Source organism: Aythya marila (genome assembly GCF_965140915.1).
Source record: "Aythya marila genome assembly, chromosome: 2".
Lineage (NCBI taxonomy): Eukaryota > Metazoa > Chordata > Aves > Anseriformes > Anatidae > Aythya > Aythya marila.
In genome coordinates this window covers 66,363,403-66,384,874 of record NC_139043.1, presented here as the reverse complement: position 1 = coordinate 66,384,874, position 21,472 = coordinate 66,363,403, and the positions used below count along the sequence as shown (strand labels likewise).

General features: G+C 41.2%; 1 protein-coding gene across 8 annotated transcripts in view; it reads left to right on the top strand.

The window, feature by feature from the left end:
• TPPP (tubulin polymerization promoting protein) overlaps positions 1-21,472 on the top strand; it is an 85,314-nt gene that overhangs the window by 9,085 nt on the left and 54,757 nt on the right. For all 8 annotated transcript variants that reach the window (XM_082755228.1, XM_082755227.1, XM_082755226.1 and 5 more), the window contains exon 2: positions 18,558-18,872. In XM_082755228.1, the coding sequence (XP_082611354.1) occupies positions 18,562-18,872 (311 nt within the window). In that variant the 5' untranslated portion in view covers positions 18,558-18,561. The remainder of the gene's footprint in view (positions 1-18,557; positions 18,873-21,472) is intronic.

Below are 21,472 nucleotides of genomic sequence, written 5' to 3'. Positions count from 1 at the left end.
ATGGTACCTATTTATGGTGCACTGTAACTTTCACCAGGGTTGCACAGATTCTGATGAAAAGTATGCCTGAAATAATCATGTTTACCAATTCTTGGTGTGCAGGAAGGATTAGCAGAACTATGGAAGGTAAAAAGAGGTAACAATTAACAGCTCCTAGGTTATGTGCTTGAGGGCAGAATTCTTTGTAATATGTCTGTTTGCTAAAAAACAATGGCCTTTCAGGTTTAGGACCATCTAAGAAATATCTTAGGGAAGGCTGACAGCTTGGGGAAGGCTGACAGCCCAGGAGCTTAGAATGTAGGTGTGGAGAAGCTGAGACTCATTTGTAAGAGAATGGGGCAGAAATAGGAAGCTTACTTTCAGGTTGAAACTTAAGTAAAATTGTTAATGTTATGAATGTACAGTTCTTTGTGTTTGTATGTAATTCCATACTTATTTCAACTTTGTGGCTGTGTGAACTGCATTGCAAGGGATCCACCATCTCTATCCTTTTCCCTACTCTATTGTCTTGTTCTCAATAAAATCATCAGACTTCAGGCCACTGTTTTCTTGAGTATTTACTCAAATGTTTAATGTAATCAAATACATAAGAAATGCTATGATTGAATGTAGAATCCTATTTTTCTTGGCCAAATAAATTGAAAGTTTTCCTTAGTTTGCAGGACTTTTGAAATCATCTAAACCAATGTTTGGTTGGTAAATATTCTAAATAACAAAAAGTTTTAAAGTGTGTCACTTTAACTGGATTGTTCTTGGGACTATAGTAAGTATCTACTGTAGTTTACAAGTCTTCTGTGTTGTCTTAGACAATACAGTCTTACTCATTTCTGTATCTGTTCATGCTGCAACAAGACTTCCATTAAATTTGTTTTTGTAATACTTGCTGCAAATGAAAATAATTCAACTTACATCAGGTAAGAATGTTCTTAGCAAGCCAGAGTCCAGCTGGATAAGCAGATAGGTATATGGCATAGCTATGCACTTGCACTTCTGATAGTTTCCTGTTGATTTTTTTTGAAAAGCATTTCTTGGTATGGAGATCATAAACTGGGTAAATATGTTTCCAGCTAGTGTGACTGTGTATTTCCTCCACAGAGTCAATGAACATTAATTTTTCAGAGCATTCCATACAATCATGTCCCTCCTTTATGTGGCCTAACAATCAGTATGGAGTATGGGACCCAGGGTCCTCATTATGTTCATAACTCTGCCAGTAGAACAGGCATTTTTCTTCATCCCTCTCCTATAGTTTCACTACCTATGATACGGCAGTGATACTAACTCTGTTATAAATACTAAGCTGCCTGCGTTTACTGAGCAGATCAACCACTTCTCAGGAATAGAACAGGGAAGATGCCATTGTGAATTCTGAAGTCCAGGTAGGTAGTATGTATTCCATAGAGTACAATTCCACTGAAATTGTTGTCAAAAATACTCTAGGTTTTACTAATTCTTTCAAACTGCCTCATTGGTAATGGGAGATGAATCCCTGCTAAGAGCAGTTCCCTGAAATCTACATCAAAGCTATACTTGTATTCCTGCAATATGTTGCCTCCTGGAGACGATGTAGATTAGTGAGAGAGTGTAAATTTACCTAAATCTTTCAGTAGAATTGACGGTTGATCAGTACGGAGGCACTGGGTTTATTTATACATACTTGGTGTTCATACAGCTATACAGAATCAGATGACTGGAATTCACAAAGACAACTATTGGTCCCATGATTTTTGAAGACTTCAGATCAATAACTGGGTTTTTCTAGAGTTCTCCCAGTTGTCTCTCTGCAGATGACTATGTATTGTAGTCTCTTACCGGCAAAAAGTTTGATATGAGAGAAGTTTTTCTAGTGTGTTATAAATGAAGTCTCAACTCAATCTGAATTTAGTAATATTTATAAAAGGCAAGTAAATAGTGCTGGGTGCGTGGGGAGTCTATGCTCTACCAACACACACACACAAACATCAAACTTTCCAAATATACAGGACATTGCTTTTACATACTAAACCCGAGTATGCCCATACCTATGTATGCCTATACATACATACAATCAGAACAATCCTTTTAAGTCTATTACTATCAATGTCCATGTCTGGGGGAGCATAGTTGGAGTTGGTAATCCTGATTGAAGTGCTCCCATATCTTCCATGACTTCACAGTCTCCATTTTCCATTCCTTTTCTTAATTACAAACACCAGAGAATTCCAGGGCTACTCGTGGGAACAATATGTCTCGCTTTAAGTTGTCAAGCAACTCGGCCTTTGGGCCTTATGTATCCTATTCTTCATGTATCGAAGGGAAACACATCCATCTCCTTTTCAAGGCCAATAGGGCCTGGGTCAAAAGGCACATTCAGATCACCAGGGGGCATAACAGCAAAGGCTTGTGATGGCAGTAGCAGCAGGAGGGCCAATGGAGTAATAATTCGTGTCAATAAAATGGTCGATATTAACAAAGAAGGGGGAGATGTGGGAGTGTGGCCATGGGGGTCCGCAAGCCCCATGGTTGGTGATAACATCAGACTCTTTAACGATGAGGCTATCAGGAATGTAAAAGAGTTTAGAGGGAACAAAGAAGGGTGATTCAGGACACTCCATGCAGTCTCAGGTTTCTTGTTCTCCAGATGGTAAGGCATGGAAGTTGCTGGGGGGTTTGCTGGTTGGAACTGTTAAAATTTGTTGTTTAATGTTATACGATAATCATATTATTAGTGTGGTTTCAAGGGTTAACGAAACATGGGAAAAGCAATCACATTTTGTTGCTTTCGGGAACCTTGTGGAGGGCAGAGTGTGTGCAGAAGAACAGGGAGGCAGTCGAAGCTGCCCCTGCAGTCTGGACAAGATCCAGTAACAAAAGGTTGCTAGTGGTGATGGGGGGGGGAACCGTGAGCCTTCATCCCCAGGACCCCCAACGACCACCACAAAGAGAATTATAATACGAAGCGGGGATAGGTTATACGTATGTATAGGCGTACTCGGGTTTCTTATGAATATGTAAAAGCAATGTTCTATTTATATTTGGAAAGTTCGACGGTTGGGTGTGCGTGTTGGTAGAGCATAGACTCCCCATGCACCCAGCACTGTTTACTCGCCTTTTATAAATATCACTAAATTCCGATTGAATTGTATCTTCATTTATAACAAATTGGTGAACCCGACGTGATCTTCTTGGACTTTGGATCTGTGACTGGTAAAGGGATGTGCCCCACCTAGTGGCACTTGCCGATAGCGGTGCTAGAGTCCAACAAGATTTCGAACATAAGAGGCAAGTAAAGAACCAAGAGCTCTCCCTCCGTGACCTGTAATTCTGCCCATGAAGTCCCGAACGAAGAGGATTTGTGAGTATACCGTTCAGTCGGGGTGGGATTTGGTTGTGTGACTGTGTGTAAGGTTATGACTGAGACGGAACTTAGTTCCGAAGCGAGTGCGGAGGTCTTCTAACCACGGTTCCGATCTCCCGCGAGGGACTCGGTCGGTGAAGGACCGAAATGATTGGTCTAGGAATTCGTGGGCGGGTTAACCACTTGCAAGATACCTCCAGACACAGGCACAGCCAGGGATTCGGAACCTCTTTGAGGGTTCCAGGGATTCGGAATTTATTTGAAGGTTCCAGGATGGGTCAGGAGGAAAGTAGATTCTCAGACCTGAGAGGCTCAAAGAGCCTGGACATTCCACCAGAAAGCCCATTAGGGATAATGTTAAAATATTGGGATGATTGGGAATCAAGGAAAGGAAAAAATGAAGAGAAAATGGTTCAGTTTTGTATGATAAAATGGCCAAAGGAACCTTTAAGGCCACATGTTTTTTGTCTAGTTTTTGGATCCTTTGAGGATTGGGTATGTCAGGCATTGAACCTCTACGTTAACTCTAAGGAGCCTTTTAACCAAGAAGAAAATGATTATGCGGCTCTATGGATAGGAGCCTCAAACTCATTTCCCCCAACCCAAGTATTCGCTTTAAATACGAGAACTGACAGGGGAAAGGAAGAATGGGAGCCTCTGGATAATATACCCCCTCCCTATTCATGGCAACCAGAACCACCACCTGTTGAAAGTTGATTGCCATGGCCTCTGTTCACTCTCCCTCTCCTTCTGCGCAAAGGACTAGAAATAAAAGCCACAGAGAGGGAGGAAAGTGAAACACGAGGTCGGACTGATGATTTAGGAGGTCTTTACACTTTGAGGGAGGTACCCCTTGGGGGGAGTCAGAGGGGAATAGGGTTTGTAGCAGTTCCTTTGAACATGTCAGATGTAAGAAATTTTAAGAAGGAAATGGGAAGCCTTTTAGATGACCCTTTAGGAATTGCCGAAAGATTAGACCAGTTCTTAGGTCAGAACACGTTTCCATCATTTCCATCTTACCATCATTTATCAACAGTCCTGGCTATCGGGGAAGGTCCCAGTCGACTGGCGACTAGCAAACATGACTCCCATCTACAAGAAGGGCCGGAGGGTAGACCCGGGGAACTATAGGCCTGTCAATTTGACCTCAGTGCCAGGGAAGCTCATGGAGCAGATTATCTTGAGTGTCATCACGTGGCGCTTACAGGGCAAGCAGGTGATCAGGCCCAGTCAGCATGGGTTTATGAAAGGCAGGTCCTGCTTGACGAACCTGATCTCCTTCCATGACAAGGTGGTGTGCTTAGTGGATGAGGAAAAGGCTGTGGATGTGGTCTACCTTGACTTCAGTAAGGCTTTTGACACTGCTTCCCACAGCATTCTCCTCAAGAAACTATCTGCTCGTGGCTTGGACTGGTGTACGCTTTGTTGGGTTAAAAACTGGCTGGATAGCTGGGCCCAAAGAGTTGTGGTGAATGGAGTCAAATCCAGCTGGAGGATTGGATGACAGCAAGTTAGGTGCGTGTGTCAATCTGCTCAAGGGTAGGAAGGCTCTGCAGGAGGATCTGGATAGGCTGGACCAATGGGCTGAGGCCAACTGAATAAAGTTCAACAAGGCCAAGTGCTGGGTCCTGCACCTTGGGCACAACAACCCCAAGCAGAGCTACAGGCTGGGAGAGGAATGGTTGGAAAGCTGCCAGGCAGAGAAGGACCTGGGAGTATTGGTTGATAGTTGGCTGAATATGAGGCAGCAGTGTGCTCAGGTGGCCAAGAAGGCCAACAGCATCCTGGCTTGTATAAGAAGCAGTGTGGCCAGCAGGGCTAGGGAAGTGATCGTCCCCCTGTACTCGGCTCTGGTGAGGCTGCACCTCAAGTACTGTGTTCAGTTTTGGGCCCCTCGCTACAAGAAGGACATCGAGGTGCTTGAGCGAGTCCAGAGAAGTATGACCAAGCTGGTGAGAGGTCTGGAGAACAAGTCTTATGAGGAGCGGGTGAGGGAGCTGGGTATGTTCTTCCTGGAGAAGAGGAGGCTCAAGGGTGACCTTATCGCTCTCTATAGGTACATTAAAGGAGGCTGTAGCGAGGTGGGGATTGGTCTATTCTCCCATGTGCCTGGTGATAGGACAAGGGGGAACAGGCTAAAGTTGGGCAAGAGGGTAGTTAGGCATTGGAACGGGCTGCCCAGGGAAGTAGTGGAATCACCATCCCTGGAGGTCTTTAAAAGACGTTTAGATGTTGAACTTCGGGATATGGTTTAGTGGAGGACTTGTTAGTGTTAGGTCAGAGGTTGGACTCGATGATCTTGAGGTCTCTTCCAACCTAGACAATTCTGTGATTCTGTAACATGTATACCTTGGAAGAAATTCAGTCCATATTAGGGATCTCCTTACTACGGAAGAAAGGGGAATGATCAGGCAAGCAGGAATGAGACTGTGGGAAAGACAAAATCAGGGAGGTCCTCTGGGGGATGTGAAATGGACAAATACCAACCCTAACTGGAATGATCAGGCTGCTCAGGGGAGGAAAATATGGGGGATCTTAGGACCATAATGATACAAGGGATAAAGGAATCAGTTCCAAGGGGACAAAATATAAATAAAGCTTTTAACGAGTATCAGTGTAGAGACACATCTCCAACTGAATGGTTAGAAAGACTGAGAAAATCCTTCAGATGTACTCGGGGATGGATCCTGATTCTCCTGCAGGAGGGGCACAGTTGAGAACCTAGTTTGTAGCAAAATGCTTGGAAGACATCCAAAAGAAATTGGAGAAAATTGATGATTCACATGAATCAAAGGATTAGAATTATTGAGGGAAACGCCAATGGTCTATGTGAGGAGAGATGGGGGAAAACAAAAGGCAAAAGCAAAGATTTTTGTGGCAGCAATAAAGGAAAGTCAAAAACCAAGTGGACGGGAAAGCAGGAAAAGATCAGGAAAAAAACAGGGTGAAAGAGAACCAAAGGATTAATGGAAAGGACAACAAGACGGAATCCCTATCTGTTACTATTGTGGCAAAAAGGGTCATCGTCAGAGGAATTGCAGAAAAAAGAAACAGGATGAAGAAATGTTTAAGGAAGAATAGGGGTGTCAGGGGCTATCTTTTGGTGACCTGAACATCAAGTGAACCCTTGATAAAATTATTAATAGGTCCACAGAGGGGAAAAAGTGTATTTTTTTTGTAGATACTAGGGCAGAGAAATCAACTATTAGAAAAGTACCAAAAGAGGTTAAGGAAGGAAGGAGGAATACCATGGTAGTAGGAGTGAAAGGGGAGCCCTTTAAGGTTCCTATATTGGAAAAATATAGAAATAGAATCAGAAAAGAAACTATGTCTTAATGACCTATTGCTGGTGCCTGAGGCTGCGCACAATCATTTAGGAAGGGACTTAATAATAAGATCAGGGTTGGAAATCAAGAGCCAGAGGGGAGAATTAAAAATTCAGCTATATACCCTAACCCAAGAAGATGAGGGAGAAATAGACCCTCAGGTATGGTTATCAAGAGGGAGATTCAGGAAAATTAGATATGGAACCCTTGGTAGTAGAAGTAATGGATCCGCAACAGCAAATAAGGATTAGGCAATATTCTATCCCATTGGAGGAAAAAAGAAGAGGACTCAAACCAGTTCTTAAAAGAACTTGAAGTATATTGGGGCATAGCTACCCTTTGGATGCTAGTTGTATGTATATTAAAAGTTATATTGATTAGAATATTAGCAATCATTGGAAACTCATATAAAGGCCCTGATGGAAGGTTTGGGGGATTCCAAAGCCCCACAGGGGGAGTGCCACCTCCAGTAGAAATACCCACAACATCTTGAATTACCTTGGTCCTGAAAATTTAAAATAATAGGTGGGAAAATTTACCTAGAGGATTGGTTATCTGCATTGAATCAAGCCCCCACTAACTCGTGGAAAAGTTGAATGCAAATAGGAGAACCATTGGGTGTGTAAGCCTGGACCATTTCCTGAGAAGCATCAGGGAGAGGGCAAGACTGGAGAAGGGACTAGTACTGTGGCTCAAGAAGGTTTACCAAGGGCTACAACCCCTTAGGGTAATAACTGCCGGGTAACATGGCCTTTACTGGACCTCTCCTAATTACATGCTATTGGTCCAGGGGCATTATCAGAATTGTAGTGAATGTATTGTTAACACCCAGAGAGGAAGAATTCAGGAACAAACACTAGTAACTATGCTTGTTAAACCCATGCTATGGAAACCGAACAGAGTATGCTCGATGTAACAAAAGCAATAAGAACCTGTTATGAGCCCAAAGAGGTCCCCTATCAATGGTAGATAGAGGTAAGAACTAATACCAAAGGAGGAAGGTTAATTGGGAAAAGTTGCATCACCACAAATCTTCGTAAGCCCTTATCAATCGAATTTGATGTATGTGATGCTGCTAGTAACAATTATTATACACCCTGTGGAACAATGAGTTGGGTGTAATACTACCATGAAACTGAAACAGGAGCTAAATATGGGATTCCAAACATGCTAAAAACTTGTTTATAAATCTGGCAGAGAATATTGTGAAGACATAAAATGTAACAAATTGTTTTGTCTGTGGAGGACTACTAATGATCAGTTTACCACAATCCCAATGGAAAGTCCTCAGGAAGACAGTCTCTCCTATGGTTCAGTTGGCCTTGGCCAAATTACAAGCCAAGACATGAATTAATGACATTTGAACGAAGAGGAGGGATTGTTATAAATGGAATAATAATTCATGTCAAGAAGATGGTTGATATTAAGAAAGAAGGGGGAGATGTGGGAGTGTGGCCATGGGGGTCAACAAGCCCCATGGTTGGTGATAACATCAGACTCTTTAACGATGAGGCTATCAGGAATGTAAAAGAGTTTAGAGGGAACAAAGAAGGGTGATTCAGGAGACTCCATGCAGTCTGGGGTTTCTTGTTCTCCAGATGGTAAGGCAGGAGATGGTAAGGCTGTTGCCAGGCAAAGTTGTTTGACCAATGAGAAGTTGTTTTTGAAAAGGATTGCTGTGGAGAGAAGGGTATAAGAGGGGAGCCTGTCCTCAAAATAATAATAATAATAAATAAATAAATAAATAAAAACAGGCAACACGATGTGATGAAGTTATGTCCTCAATAAAGAAGCAGGAAAAAAAAATAGAAACAGGCTAGCAGAATGGAGACCAGGATGGGAACAGGTACGTTGATTGCGTCATGAAGATAGGTTCGGCCAAACTCATAAAACTGCTCAGAGAAGTTCATAGATAAAGTTGCTAGGAATGGGCGCACTGGAGCTGGGAAGAAGCTCGAGCTGAGAGAAGTGGACCTGTGCACACAACTGCCTCTCACTGGTAAGCAGTTGTGCATTATGGGGAATCATACGTCCTTAGAAACAAAGACTGTCCTGGTAACCTTATAGCTTATTCTCCTTCTTAACAATCGGACAGCTTATGATCCTGAAAAATGGGAGCAAATTGAGGTCAAGGTATGGGACTCTGCAACTAAAAATGACAAGGTTGCAGTGGGATTGCTTGGCACCTGGCAAGCAATCTCTGAGGCCTTAAAGAGCCATGTGCGACCACAGTCAGAAACGTGTAGTTTGCCAGACAGTGAGGGAGCTGTGGGCTCCTTTACTGACCCGACTGGTACGCCATCGGCCCCCCCACCGCTACTGCCATCACAGGCCTTTGCTGTTACACCCCCTGGTGACCTGGACGTGCCTTTTGATCGAGGCCTATTGGCCTTGAAAAGGAGATGGATATGCTTTTCTTCGATCTGGGAAGAATGGGATATGTAAGGCCTGAAGGCTGAGTTGCTTGACAACTTAAACTGAGACATATTGTTCAAAAGGAATGGAAAATGGAGACTGTTAAGTCATGGCACTTAAAGGATTGTTTGTTATCTTTCCTGATTGTACGTATGTATAGGTGTACTCCGGTTTAGTATGTAAAGCAATGTTCTGTATATTTAGAATGTTTGATGTTCATGTGTGCGTGTTGGTGGAGTGTGGACTCCCCGCACACCCAGTGCAGTTTACTTACCTTTTATAACTTTTATATGTTCTATAAGTATAAATATTACTAAATTCAGATTAAGTTGAGACTTCGTTTATAACAGTCCAGAAAATGTGAGCCCTTTCAAGTGTATAGTGTGTGATTCAGCTTTTTTTTTTTTTTTTTTTAATAAAGAAACTAATGATTTCAAATAAGGAGTTGAAAAGCATTTCTTAAGCAAGGATTTCGTTCATGAGGCATTTAAAAATGTAGGCATGCAGTTAGTTTCTGATTTCAAGTAACAGAGTGTCACATTTTTTGTTTATGGTTTGTAAGCTGTACATTTGATGTATTGTTAATTTATTTATACTGATTATGTCTCCTTAACAGAATTGCTAAGAACAAGAGGGGTTTATACCTGAAAATCTCTTGGAAGTTTTAAGTGGTGAAAGATAAAATAGCAAAATGGTATGACATATCTTATAATATTGATTCTCCATCTTTTTAGTCCTCTTGCTTATGGAGGTAACTGTCTTTTAATATCTGTGGGAGTGTGTCCATGGGTGTCAACAAGCCCCACGGTTGGCGATAACATCGGACTCTTAACGATGAGGCCAGGAAGAATGTAAAGTGCTTAGAAGGAACAAAGAAGGGTGATTCAGGAGACACCTTGCTGTCTCGGGTTGCTTGTTCTCCAGTCGTTAAAACATGGAAGTTGCTGGGCGTTTGTGGTTGGCCGGCAAAGTTATTTGAGAAACACTCTGTAGCCAATAACTTAGGCTTAGGCAAGGATCTCAGTGAAGTAGCAATTTTATTTGTGATTGAGTGGCAGGCGTTCCACAAGCATGAGCACACCTACTAGTCACACAGTACTGTTTATATACTTTAGTTCTCGATGACTGGGACCCTCTCGTTTCCCCATTGACTGGGTAATCCAGGTTCACAACCTATCTGGTGCTTCACAGACAATACATGGCCTTCAGTTGCTGGCCTGTTAAATTTCAAATTTCTTTTGACTTTTTTACTGTTTAAAGTGGTAACGTTTCTTTACTTATCTGACTTGACACTGTGATTTTCACTTAATTGTTCTAAGGAGTCAGGTTGTCTGCATTTTTACAAGGTCGCCTGCTAAACTTTCTTATCACTGCAAACATATCTCAATACCAGATTCCTTACCTATAAACAATGTAACTCTGCAAAAAAAAATAAAAAAATTATTCCCACACAATGAGTAATTACTGGAAAAGTACTGCTGTAGAGCAAATGGCATAAGAAGGGAGCCTGTCCTCAATAAGAGTGAGTTGAAGTTATATCATCAATAAAGAAGTATCAGTTACTGATCCTAAAAGAACCCTGGTGTCTGTGTGGTCGTTACACAACAAATGGTGCTCGAACAGGGATGTGAAGAAGATTACAACACAAATATCCTATGCAGCCACTAAAATGTAGATTTTGCTTTTTGCTGGTGTGTACTCTCTAGCCACTTAGTGCTGTTAGAAACATTCTGATTTAAGTTTCCAGCTCCAGTAGATCTGAAATGGTGCAAACTTGGAGGAGACTTCTACTTTTGAAAGTAAAGCTTTCTAGAGGACAGAAATGGATCATAGATCTTCATGATCTGATTTTTAATGTTGCTCTCTTCAAGCATAGTGTGTTATAAATGAAGTCTCAACTCAATCTGAATTTAGTAATATTTATAAAAGACAAGTAAACACTGCTGGTTGTGTGGGGAGTCTATGCTCTACCAACATGCACACACAAACATCAAACTTTATATACAGAACATTGCTTTTACATACTAAACTTAAGAACGCCTATATATATGTACAATTAGAAAAGGTAACAAACAATACTATCAATGTCCGTGTCTGGGGGAGCATAGTTGGAGTTGGTAATCCTGATTGAAGTGCTCCCATATCTTCCATGACTTCACAGTCTCCATTTTCCATTCCTTTTCTTGATTACAAACACCAGAGAATTCCAGGGCTACTCGTGGGAACAATATGTCTCGGTTTAAGTTGTCAAGCAACTCAGCCTTCAGGCCTTATGTATCCTCTTCTTCCCGGATGGAAGGGAAACACATCCTTCTCCTTTTCAAGGCCAATAGGGCCTGGGTCAAAAGGCATATCCAGTTCAGCAGGGGGCGGAACAGCAGAGGCCTGCGATGGCAGGAGGGCCAGTGGTGTAGCAGAAGGATGGGTGGATGAACCCGCAGCTCCCTCACTGTCTGGCAAACCACACGTTTCTGACTGTGGTCGCACATGGCTCTTTAAGGCCTCAGAGACTGCTGGCCAGGTGCTGAGCAATCCCACTGCAACTTTGTTGTTTTTAGTTGCAGAGTCCCATACCTTGACCTTAGTTTGGTCCCATGATCATAAACTGTCTGATTGTTAATAAAGGGAATAAGGTGTAAGGTTACCAGAACAGTCCTTGTTTCTAAGGACGTATGATTCCCCATAATGCACAACTGCTTACCAGCGAGAGGCAGTTGTGTGCACTGTGAGAAGCACTCCGTAGCCAATAACTTAGGCTCAGGTGAGGACCTCAGTGAAGTAGTAATTTATTCGCGATTGCAGTGGCGTGCACCCCACAAGCAGGAGAGAGCGCATCTACTAGTTCCAAAACACAGTTTATATACCTTTTGATGGCAGGACCCTCCCCTGTTTCCCCACTGAGTGGGTAATCCAGATTCACAACCTATCTGATGCTTCACAAACAATGCATGGCCTTCAGTCGCCGGCCTGTTAAATTTCAAATTTCTTTTGACATTTTTACTGCTTGAAGTGGTAATGTTTCTTCACTTATCTGACTTGACTTGACACTGTGATTTTCACCTAATTGTCCTAAGGAGTCTGATTGTCTGCATTTTACAAGGTCGCCTGCTAAGCTTTCTTATCACTGTAAGCATATCTCAGTACCACATTCCCTCCTTCTAAACAATGTAACTGCAAAAACGACATTTCTATTCCCACAATTCCCCCCTTTTCTTTTTTTATAAACTGTTGATTTTTGCAAAAACTCTTTTTATATCTATTTATTTATTTATTTATTTAAAGTGTAATTTGTTAAATATCTTCTTCTTCTTCACTTTCTTTGCTCTCTATCTCCTCATTATCACCTTATCTGAGTAAGGTGGTAGCTCCATGGTCATTTGTTTCAATAGTGCGGTTTCAGTTAACCACTGTACTAGTCCTCTTACACAGGGGATAATGCAGCAACCAATGGCTGTCAAAACTCCTACAACTACGATCAAGGATGTAAATACGCCTACTTTTTCTGCCAATTCACTGGCAAGGGTGGTCAGCCCTTGCAATGCTCTAGTTACTGAGCCATCTGGGACAGTATTGTTGGGTGTAAAAGTGCAACAATGGTTGCTCAGTATCACACACACACACCTCCTTCCTCCGCGAGCATCATATCTAATGCTATCCTGTTTTCCCAAGACATTTTGCTGATGGCATCTAGTTGTTCAGCGATTCCTCTCATCGCATCCCTGGTATATTTGATGAATCTCTGCTGATTATAATAGATATAATTAATCCAATCCACATTTTTATTGATTGTTACCCACCAGAACAGTGACTCAAACCCTGCAGCAATTTGATTTCTGGCTTTATGTTCATCCGGAACTCCTCTAGGTACCCCAATAGAATCTATGTATACTCTATCATCAAATGATATTCCTAAGCCTCTTTTACTTCTTCTGGGTATTTGTGATGTTTCTCTTTCAAATGCCAGGGTGAAGGGTATAGCTAATTGAACAAGTGCACAAGTGCCTCCCCAATTAGATGGTAGGGTGGACCGTAAGATCTTCCCTCCATTGTACCACCAGAGATCTGCCCTGGGGATCTCTAGTCTTGAGCAGTTTCCCATCAATTCCTTGGTAGCACAAGGCAAATTCTCCCAGATGCCAGGTAGCACTCACACCCTGCCATGAGAGGCAAGCTGTATGGTTACCTATAGCTGTAGAGAATGCAGGGGGAACTGCGATATTGCTATCATGCAAGGAACGGCAAAGAGACTTACAGGCCTCATTTCCCCAGGCAGTCTTTTCTTGGTACAATGCAATCATACATCGCATCCCTTGGGAGTCTTTGGTCCACCCCCATGGGAAGGGCACTATCTGGGCAATCGGTCATCCCGAGGCACAAGCATAGCAGTAGCTACGGTTGAGACTCTGGACGGTATATTTGACCCATTCTATCCAGGCATTCACATCCCCATACCCTTTTGAATCTCAAATGTTTGAACTGCCACATTTCAGAGGGCCTCCTGTTTTCTCTCCTGTTTTCTCCTTGAGTTTCTCCCTTTCTCTGATGGCAATAGAGGATCATTTCCATATAGCTATTCTCAATCTGGCTGTTGGGTCTCTCCCAGTTATTTGTTCTGTCTGCTCAATTGTCGTTGGGCATTTAAATCTCCACAAACTAACACCTCACAAACATCAAACGTGACAGATTGTGGTACATAACCCTCTGTCACAGTCACCCATATTTTGATGGGGTATCCCGTTTTTGCTATTATCTGGTCATGCCTTTTCAAAGTTGCCAATTGACCGAGGCCTTCTCTGAGGCCTAGAATCACTAAAAACAAAATTAGTAATCAATTTTTCCCTGTCATTATTTTTAAACCTTCGGTTTCCAAATAATTATCAATACAAAGAATAAGATGTACACTACTACTATAACAACCCCCCCCTTGGGAGCACTGCAATTCGCTATAGGTCTGTCCTTTTTCTCAATCACAAGTCACACTCGTTAGTTACCTGTGAAAATAAAAGGTTAGATTACAATTGTAAGCTTTTATCCTACTCAGAGTCCATTATGAGATTTTTCTCTTCAATTTCAACTTCCAACAAGTCTTTTGTAGGAACAGCTTCCCAGGTACTAGCGTCAACGGATGCCTTCACTTGAGTATAGTGAGTCCAACCTTTTTCCGCAGTTCTTACGGCTGTTTCAGTGGTCAGTAATTGTCCTTCCCATTCAGGCCAGAGTTGACTCTTTCCAGGTCCGAATCAGGACCTGGTTTCCTGGGTGATGGTGGTGAATGGGGAATTTCAAAGGTGGAGTTTGAGCCAACAACCCACAGGTCCTGAGAGATGACAAAGAAGAAGACAACCCCAGAATACAGTTCTTAAGGAAACTCTCTTATTTTGAATTGTGGTATCTCATCCCTTCTGCCCAGATAGGGCAATCTGAACAGCATCTCATATGGTGAAATTCCTATATCCTTTCTTGGTGCTGTTTAAACCTGTAGACTCCTACAGAAGCATTTTACCCAAGGAAGTTGGGTTTCTAACACTAGTTTAGTTAATTGCTTCTTTAATGTCTGATTCATTCGCTCCACCTTCCCAGAAGAGGAGGGGTGCCAGGGGCTGTGAAAATCCCACTCAATCTCTAAGGCCTGCTTTAACCCTTGCAGTAAAGCTTACACCCATCTAGTCACGTGGTCAATTAGGACAAACAAGTAACTCAGTAAAGTTCACCTGTATACTTTGGAAAGGTCAAACCCCTGGCTCCCGTCCCCCTCTAGATGGGTTACAGAAGACCTTTTTATTTACCTTTTGACATATGGTACATTCTCTACATATGTGCTTCCCTAAAGTGTATATTCCTACACAGACATACTTTCTTAGCACAACATCACACATTGCTTGCACCTCCCAATGACTCTTTTGATGTAAAACAGTTAATATTTGCCTCATTATCACTTTATTCAGCATTTCTCTCCCATCAGGGAGTATTGATTTTCCTTCAGACTTCATGGCTCCTGATTCCTTAAAAAAAAAATCTTTTTAAAACTTTTTAGTTCTTTCTAAGTTTTCAACAATTCCCTGAATCCTCTCTGCATTTATTCTTTGTTTTCCTTCAGACATGCCTTAAATACCTGACTTCTCTTTCTTCATATTGTGATTTATTTTTCAATACTCCCAAGCCCTGCTTTCCCAGAAAGTTGAATAGCTTGTTAGTAGCTTTCTTCCCAACTCTTTTCTCCTGTCCTGACAATAGAAAACGATCCACATATTTGTTAACATTAATACCTCCTTGGGAGGTTGTAATTGCTCCAAAATATTCCCTCCTTCTAAACAATGTAACTGCAAAAACGACATTTCTATTCCCACAGCACAGGTCCGCTTCTCTCAGCTCGAGCTTCTTCCCAGCTCCGGTGCACCCATTTCCAGCGACTTTCTCTATGAACTTCTCTGAGCAGTTTTATGAGCTTGGCCGAACCTATCTTCATGAGGCAATCAACGTACCTGTTCCCGTCCTGGTCTCCATTCTGCTAGCCTGTTCCTTTTCATTCCTTCTTTCTGCTTCTTTATTGATGACATAACTTCATCACATCGCGTTGCCTTTTTTTTTTTTTTTTTTTTTGAGGGCAGGCTCCCCTCTTACACCCTTCTCTCCACAACAGTTCTTTTCAAAAACAACTTTTCATTGGTCAAACAATTTTGAATATAACAACAACAGCAAACACCCAGAAACTTCCATGCCTTAATGGCTGGAGAACAAGCAACCCGAGACTGCATGGTGTCTCCTGAATCACCCTTCTTTGTTCCTTCTTAAACTCTTTTACATTCCTGGTGGCCTCATTGTTAAGAGTCTGATGTTATCACCAACCATGGGGCTTGCCGACCCCCATGGCCACATTCCCAAATCTCCCCCTTCTTTATTAATATCAACCATCTTCTTGACACAAATTTACTCCATATGTCACAGAGTGTCTCAAGTGTTTTGTTTTCTTCTTATGCATCTACTCTTTTGGTAGCAAAAGAATCTGTGCAGCCTGTTGAAGCAGAGAGTTTAGACTGATCCAGGTATGGTTTTATTGAAAACTTATGCATCTGTAATAGTTGTGCTAGTTTACATTTTAGTCTATATAAATTAATTTATAGTTTCAATAGTGGGAGACTTTCAGAAAAGGTTTGAGGTAAAATTACTGTTCTTTGGAGATCAGGCAGGGCACAAAGGAAATAGAAATGGGAAAGGGTTAAACGCTTAGCTTTCTAATGAGCTTTAACACCCTCCCACCCCCTTCCCGCAGTGCATGCTTTCATGCATTTCTTTTTATTATTTCAGAGGTACACCTATAGGTCTCAGGTTGGAGTTATTTCTGTCACTAATTTTTAATTTACCATCTGATTTTGTTTGCCAGAATTTTTGTGGACAGTGAAAAAAAATAGGATCCCTGTGGTTAAGATATAACTAGGTTTTTAAGCATTAACTTGAACATATTCAAAACATGCAGTATTGCTTTGGCCATGTTGCATTTGCTGAAGTTTAAAGGTCAAAGGTCCTTTAGCGTAGCTTTAATTAAAAGATTGTTTCTAATCATGACTTATAAGTCTGTTTTCCAGAAATTCAGAATGCTTATCAGACTGTTGTCATTCCTATTTTCATCATAGTTTTCCTTTCAATATAAGTTGATCTTACTTCCTCAAATATGGGTTTATGGCTGTTGTGAATACTGCCAATACAATACTTGTGCTCCCTGAAATTTCTCTGGTCCAGTACCAGTGCTTTATTTTAAATGTGAGTTCTTAAAATGTAGAATGTACCACTGTCAGATTGGAGAGAACATAATAATAGTTTGCTAGAAACTGAATTAAGACAGACTGTTCAAAGAAATATTTGTTATATTCTAGAAAAAATAACAGATCTAAAGGAATTAGATTGGGTTGTTGGAGTTACTGCTTCAAAATTTGGGTTTTGTTTTCTTGTGCATAATGTATGAAACTGACTTGTATTGTGATGCTTTGGTGTTCAGTATGGATTTTTGTATAGTCCGATCATTTCAAGTTAAAGCCAAAGATTACGAATGTGGAGATTTCTACTTTAGGAGCCTGGTTGGCTTCATGCTTAATAATAAATGCTGCACAGCAAGTATTTATGGTTGGTTCTGCAGTGTGAAGAAAAGGGTATGCCTTGGTTGTTCAAGTAACAGAGGTTACTGGAACGTATATTGGATATGAGGATATATTGGATATGAGGATATATTGGATATGGATATTGAACATGTGATATAAGATATTGGAAGAGGCAGAAGTCTAAAATTGTTTCAGTTGCTGAGGAATTTGTGTCAAAATACAGCATATAAGCCAAAATAAATTCTCATCTGATGCAGAAATTAAACCTTAACTAGAAATATATACCAATCCTTGCATTTATTAGCTGTCTACCATGTACAGCTGTGATTTCAGAAGCATGACAAGGTAAGTATGGAGGGTTTTCTAGCCATTACACCAGTATTTGCCAAAGTTCTGATATCTGAAGCAGCTCCTTATGGATTAAAATTTGTAGCAGCACCCCACAGATGTGTATCTGAGCAAAAGTCTGCATGTAGTTGTTGCGACAGGCACACTGTGTGTAGACTTTTCAGGATCTCCTCTGTCAAGCTAAGAGTGGATGGGCAGAAGGCACAGACTTCTATGTCATGCTTCTGGTATGTTAGTGGGCTGTAGTGTATATTTTCTTCTTTTACTTGATGACTCCTGAAAATAACCTTATTGTGCTGTTGCTCAGCTTAAAGTTTCTTTTAAAAGGCAAACATATCCCACATGAATATGATGTAATCTGGGTTGTTCTCTGCAGTAGTAACATCTCTTCTCCTTGCTCCTACATCCTGGATGTGTTGTTTCTAAAGGAATTCCATAGCTATTGTTCTTTGCACATGAACTTGAGCAATAACTGGTTTTGTTAACAGGAGAATTTTGTCCAAGAATTTGTGAGGCTTCCTTACTTGTTAGCCCTTTGAAACAGTAACATTTTTGCTGCATTTTCAAAATACTTAATTTTTCAATTTAAAAAAAAAAAAAAGTCTGGACTGTGGCTTTTTATTTTTATTTTTTTACTTAAAAATTAAATGTAAATAGTACTGCCTACAATATAAAGGGCATACCTTTATTCAAGTGCAACTGTGATGAATTCAGCTTGTGATTAAAAAAAAAAAAGGAAACAGTAAGTGTTCTCTTATTATTTGATGGCATGATGGTGAAATTAAGTTTGTGTCCCATATTGGAATATTGGTTTCCTGCTTTTTTATAATAGTAGATTTTTTATTTTGATTTTTTTTGGATGGATATAAAGTTACATAGTTCTATGTGTAGACTTGTCTGATGGAGGGTACCGAGTTCTTGCATACTTCCTGGACTACTTACTATTAGTATGTTGTGACATGGACTGTATCCTTTAGTTTTATGCAAAGTAAACTAGTGTAAAGTAATATAATGAATTTACCCTTCTCTTTCTTGTAGCACAATGGCTGACAGTAAAGCAAAGTCGACCAAACCTGCAAATAAGACTCCTCCAAAATCTCCTTCTGATCCCGCAAAGGACCGAGCAGCAAAAAGGTTATCCTGTGATTCAAACAGCTCCCATGAGGGAGCTGTGGCAGGAGACTTGAGTGCTCTGGAAGAGGCCTTTAGAAAGTTTGCCATACATGGTGATACAAGAGCCACAGGAAAAGAAATGCATGGGAAGAACTGGTCAAAACTGTGCAAGGACTGTCATGTAATAGATGGGAAGAATGTGACAGTCACAGATGTTGACATTGTCTTCAGTAAAATCAAGTAAGTTCCTTTTTGCCATCATTTCTTTGTCTCTCCAATATATTTTGTAGATAGGATCTAAATTTATCTTCTGTTGCTTAAGGACTTTGCAAGCCACTATGCCTTTGTCCTGATTGATATCTTTCAATGTTCCTTTGTGAAACTGTTGCTTTTAGCTTGTGCCCTGCTATATTAAACTGACAGGTGTTACTGTTGTTATGGAGTGCAAAGAGGTATGATATAATCAAGATGGATGCAGGTTATTCCAGGAAACTTCTTTTTGACTGCAGTAAATGCTGTGAATATTTTCTTAAAAAATATCTGGAAAAAGTCAGGATGTAGTCTTGCATCTTGCCAGATGTCAGCCTCAAAGGACTGAGACTAAGGTGGAATACATATTAAGCCACTGTTCGATACACAGTCCTGATGTCCAGCACAACACCTGCTCAAGTTTTCAAGTGTAGGGTGCTGGCCACACCAAACTGATGGCAAATTTGTGATGCACTGGCTGTGAGTAGTTGATTATTATTATTTCAGTGGCCTCAGTTTATTCTTTTTGAGAAAGTGGAGCTTTACTAAAAGTTTTTCTCCAAATTGATCAAGCATGGCTTTATCCAGAAACTGCTAAAATCAAAGGGAGGAGGACATTCAGCTATTCCAATATATTCTGTATGAAATGCCAAATGATTTTTTGTTCTCACTTTTTATCTCCCTTTCCCTTTTTGTCTGAATTGGGTCATTTTCATCTTCGTAGGTCCTAATATGGGATCTGATAACCTTGTCTTATCTGTTTTTTGTTACCACAGTGACTATTTAAATTCTTCCACACCTCATTGCATTTAGGGATATGTATTAAAGAAGGTCCCTTTACCATACTTGTAGCTTGTGGCAACTTCTATTTAGTTTGTGCTCTCCACTGTCATGGTGTAATGCTGGAGAGAGGGCATGCAAACTGAGTTGCTTAAAAGAATAGTTAGGAACACTTGCTAGAAGCCCTGACCTTTCAGAGTGCATCAAAGCACAAAGTCAGAGAATAAAAGGACCTTCATCTTTACAGGTTGTTCAGTGTAATATGCACAGCTAGCATGACATTACTTTTTATATTTTTCTTATTTTCTTTCTTTAATGAAGGGTCTTATGTGGGTAATTGAAAACACTATATATTGGAATACACCAACCTTCTCATTCTCATATTAGTCCACTTTTTCTTTGAGTCCCTGTGTGTATTTTTTGGAAGCTGCATGTACTATCAGTGAGCTAGCTTATTTGAAATGGATGTTGAGCTTTGAGGGTTGTTTATTTCTTTCTTGACCCGTAATGAACAATGATGGCATTTATTTTCAAGTTCTCTTTGGCTTTCACCAGCTTAAAAATTTCTCTTTCATCACAGAAAATAAATCCTCATTCAAATTTCTTAAACTGATGTCTGGGAAAGTTAGTGATAGTGTAACTCTGTGGTACATGTTTAAAAAAAAAAATTGTGCAAGATTAGCTGATTTAAAGAAGTATTAATTTTGATGTCTGCTGGGGTAGAATGAATCCAGTTCAATTCTGCAGGAGTGAATTGTGAGGTGGTAGGGACCTGAGGGTGAAGGGTAATCTCAGTGTATCCCTTTGCCATTGTTCAGATTTCTCTGCTTAGCTCAGAGGTTCTTGTCTTTGCCTCTGTGTGATATGCCTTTTCAGCAGTTTTTCAGAATCATAGAATATCTGGAGTTGGAAGGGACCCATAAGGATCATCAAGTCCAACTCCTGGCACCACACAGGTCTGCCCAAAAGTTTAGAGCATGTGACTAAGTGCACAGTCCAATCGTTTTTTAAATTCAGACAGGGTTGGTGCAGTGACTTTGTCCCTGGGGAGCCTGTTTCAGTGTGCAAGCACCCTCTCGGTGAAGAACCTCTTCCTGATGTCCAGCCTAAACTTCCCCTGCCTCAGCTTAACACCATTCCTGCGGGTCCTATCATTGGTGTTTACAGAGAATAGGTCACTTGCCTCTCCACTCCTCCTCACGAGGAAGTTGTAGACCATGATGAGATTCCCCTCAGCCTCCTCTTCTCCAGGCTGAACAGGCCCAGTGCCCTCAGCCGCTCCTCATATGTCTTCCCTTCTAGTCCCTTCACCATCTTCATAGCCCTACTGTGGACACTCTCCAACAGTTTAATGTCCTTTTTGTACTGTGGTGCCCAGAACTGCACGCAGTACTCAAGGTGAGACTGCACCATCGCAGCTTAGACTGGGACAAGCACCTCCCTTGACTGTCTAGCGATGCTGTGCTTGATGCATTCCAGGATACCATTGGCCTTCCTGGCTGCCATATTTGACTGCTGGCTCATATTCAACTTGCTGCCAACCACAACCCCCAGATCTCTCTCTGCAGGGCTGCTCTCCAGTGTCTTGTCACCCAGTCTGTACATATAGCCAGGGTTGCCCCATCCCAGGTGCAGGACCCAGCACTTGCCTTTGTTAAACTTCATGCGGTTGGTGATTGCACAGCTCTCCAATCTGTCCAGATCTCTCTGCAAGGCCTTGCCACCCTCATCAGAGTCCACAGCTCCTCCAAGTTTGGTGTAATTGGTAAATTTGCTGAAAATACCTTCTAGTCCTACATGCAAATCATTTA